The following is a 2,803-nucleotide window of genomic DNA, read 5'->3' as shown; positions in this document are numbered from 1 at the left end:
ATCGAGTGTACTTCTGAGCAAAAGTTGAGGTATGCAGTGTCCTTACTGGAGAAAGATGCCTTAGATTGGTGGGAAACAGTCCCAGGGAGCAGGAACCGACCACCCACTTTGATGTGGAATGACTTTTTGAAAGAATTTGCTGACAAATATACTCCACCAGTCTACAGAAACCGTGAAATAGTTGAATTCTTGGAACTAAAGCAGAATGAGTTATCTGTTGCTGAATATGAACTACAATTTGTGAGATTGTCACAATATGGCCCAGAAGAAGTGAGCACCAATGAATTGAGAAGAGACAGATTTGAAAGGGGGTTGAGACTTGAGATTCGGGAGAAAATAGCAATCAAATCTCCAAGTTATGGTGTGCTGCTAGAAGCGGCACTGAGGGCAGAAGAGACATCCATTGAAAGGAGTTCAACTGAAGCTAAACGAAAGAAATTAACAGGTAACCTGAATCCTACAGTGGGACAAAGTGGTGCATTTTCTTTTAGGGGCTCTCGTCCGCAGAGAGGTTGGTTTAGAGGCAGAGGAGTAGGTCAAACTAGCAAGTCTTCTTTAGTATTTTTGAGTAGAGGCGGGCCTACTTTGGTTAGATCTGGAGCAAGACCAGGTCCAGCCAGATCGTTCAGTGGAAGATCTATTCCCTCTTGTGCTAATTGCGGTAGGAGACATATTAGTGAATGTTGGGGAGCTTAACCAATTGTATGTTATTGTTGCCATCAACCAGGACACCTGATAAGGGATTGTCCTACATGGAGGGATAATTCCAGAGGATCTCAGACTTCAGAGTTTAGCAGTGTGGGGTAAAACTCACAACGGGCAGGTACGAGCAGAGGACGAGGTAGAGGTGGTCGAGGTAGCGGGAATCTTTCCATGACGTCAACAGGACAAAGTAGTCAGTTTCAACCACAAGCTAGGGTGTATGCCTACGGCACCCGAGGTTATCACTGGCTCCTTCTCTATTTGCGATTGTAGTGCACATGTATTGATTGATCCAAGATCTACTTGTTCATTTATATCACGTAATTTTGCATCTCATGTACATGCTAAAATAGAACCATTTGGACATGATTTATATGCCTGCTGGTGGGTTTGTATTAGCGAATACAGTGGTGAGATCTTGTCCAATGGTGGTGGAGGGTGTTACTTTATATGCAAATCTGGTTGTCATAGACCTTAGGGAGTTTGATATCATTTTGGAGATGGACTGGTTAGCTAGTAATCATTCTTTAGTGGATTGTCAAGCAAAAGAGGTGATGGATGAAATTAATGGGCAGATGAAGACAGTTATAGTGGGGGAAAGAAGAGTGATACCCAAATGCTTAATTTCTGCTGTGACCGCCTTTAATCTAATTAAAGAAGGGTGTGAGGCGTATTTAGCCAGTGTGCACGATACCATGAAAGTTAGTCCGGGTGTATTAGACGTTCCAAAGGGAATTTAATTTCCTGATGCTTTTCCTGATTAATTACCTGGACTACCACCTCATCGAGAAGTAGACTTTGAAATAGATACTATTCATAGGGCGGCACCTATTTCAATTGCACCGTATAGAATGGCTCCGTCAGAATTGAAAGAATTAAAGAAGCAGTTCGAAGACCTATTGGATAAAGGGTTCATCCAACTTAGTATTTCACCATGGGGAGCACCAGTATTATTTGTAAAGAAAAAGGATGAAAGTATCAGATTATGTGTCGATTATAGACAGCTGAACCGAATCACAATCAAGAACAAGTATCTTCTGCCATGGATTGACGATCTGCTTGATCAGCTAAAGGGTGCCACTGTTTTCTCTAAAATTGATTTGAGGTCAGGATATTGGTAACTACAGATTGAGGAAAATTCGATCCCAAAGACAGCTTTCAGGACCAGGTATGGTCACTATGAATTTGTCATTATGCCATTTGGATTGACGAATGCCCCTGCAGCTTTCATGGATCTAATGAACAAGACGTTACAACCATTCCTTGATCAATTTGTGATTGTGTTTATTGATGATATTTTGATATATTCGAGTAGTCCCGAGGAACATGAACAACATTTACGGACAATTTTACAGATCCTTAGAGAAAAACAGTTGTACGGTAAATTCACCAAATGTGAGTTTTGGATGGAAAAAATTGCTTTTTTGGGGCACGTTGTTTCTAAAGAAGGGGTACAACCTGATCCAGCAAAAGTTAAGGCTATTTTAGAATGGGTACCACCTAAAAATGTGTCGGAGATCCGGAGTTTTCTAGGATTGGCTGGTTATTATAGAAGATTTGTAAAGGACTTCTCTATAATCACAAAACCTCTGACGAACTTGTTGAAGAAGAATGCACCATTTAATTGGAATGACAAATGTGCTTAGAGTTTTGAGGAGTTGAAGAAGAGACTCACTTCAGCACCTATCCTTGCTTTGCCGTCTGAGAATGGAGGATATGTGGTATTTACTGACGCTTCATGACAAGGACTTGGGTGTGTTTTGATGCAACATGGGAGAGTTATAGCTTATGCTTCGAGGCAGTTGAGGCCACATGACATAAACTATTCGACCCTTGATCTGGAGTTAGCAGCCATAGTACATGCATTGAAGATCTGGAGGCATTACTTATACGGGGAGACGTTTCAAATATTTACAGATCCCAAAAGTCTAAAGTATATCCAAACACAAAAAGAGTTGAATTTGAGACAAAGAAGGTGGATGGAGCTTTTGAAGGATTATGACTGTACCATTGACTATCATCCTGGAAAGGCGAACATTGTAGCAGATGCTTGGAGTAGAAAGACGATGGACCAACTTGCGGGTATGATCTGCTATAACAT

The 2,803-nt window shown here is 41.2% G+C and overlaps 1 protein-coding gene across 1 annotated transcript in view; it reads left to right on the top strand.

Annotated features, from left to right (window-relative positions):
* LOC105179793 overlaps positions 1–2,348 on the top strand; it is a 2,508-nt gene extending 160 nt beyond the window's left edge. The window contains exons 2-4 of the mRNA XM_011103425.1: positions 25–511; positions 1,102–1,403; positions 1,830–2,348. Of these exons, the coding sequence (XP_011101727.1) occupies positions 25–511; positions 1,102–1,403; positions 1,830–2,348 (1,308 nt within the window). The remainder of the gene's footprint in view (positions 1–24; positions 512–1,101; positions 1,404–1,829) is intronic.
* The last annotated feature ends 455 nt before the right edge of the window (positions 2,349–2,803 follow it).

The sequence above is a fragment of the Sesamum indicum genome, unplaced genomic scaffold, assembly GCF_000512975.1.
Source record: "Sesamum indicum cultivar Zhongzhi No. 13 unplaced genomic scaffold, S_indicum_v1.0 scaffold00212, whole genome shotgun sequence".
Classification (NCBI taxonomy): Eukaryota; Viridiplantae; Streptophyta; class Magnoliopsida; order Lamiales; family Pedaliaceae; genus Sesamum; species Sesamum indicum.
The sequence above is the reverse complement of the archived record's forward strand: the minus strand, read 5'-3'. Positions and strand labels throughout refer to the sequence as shown.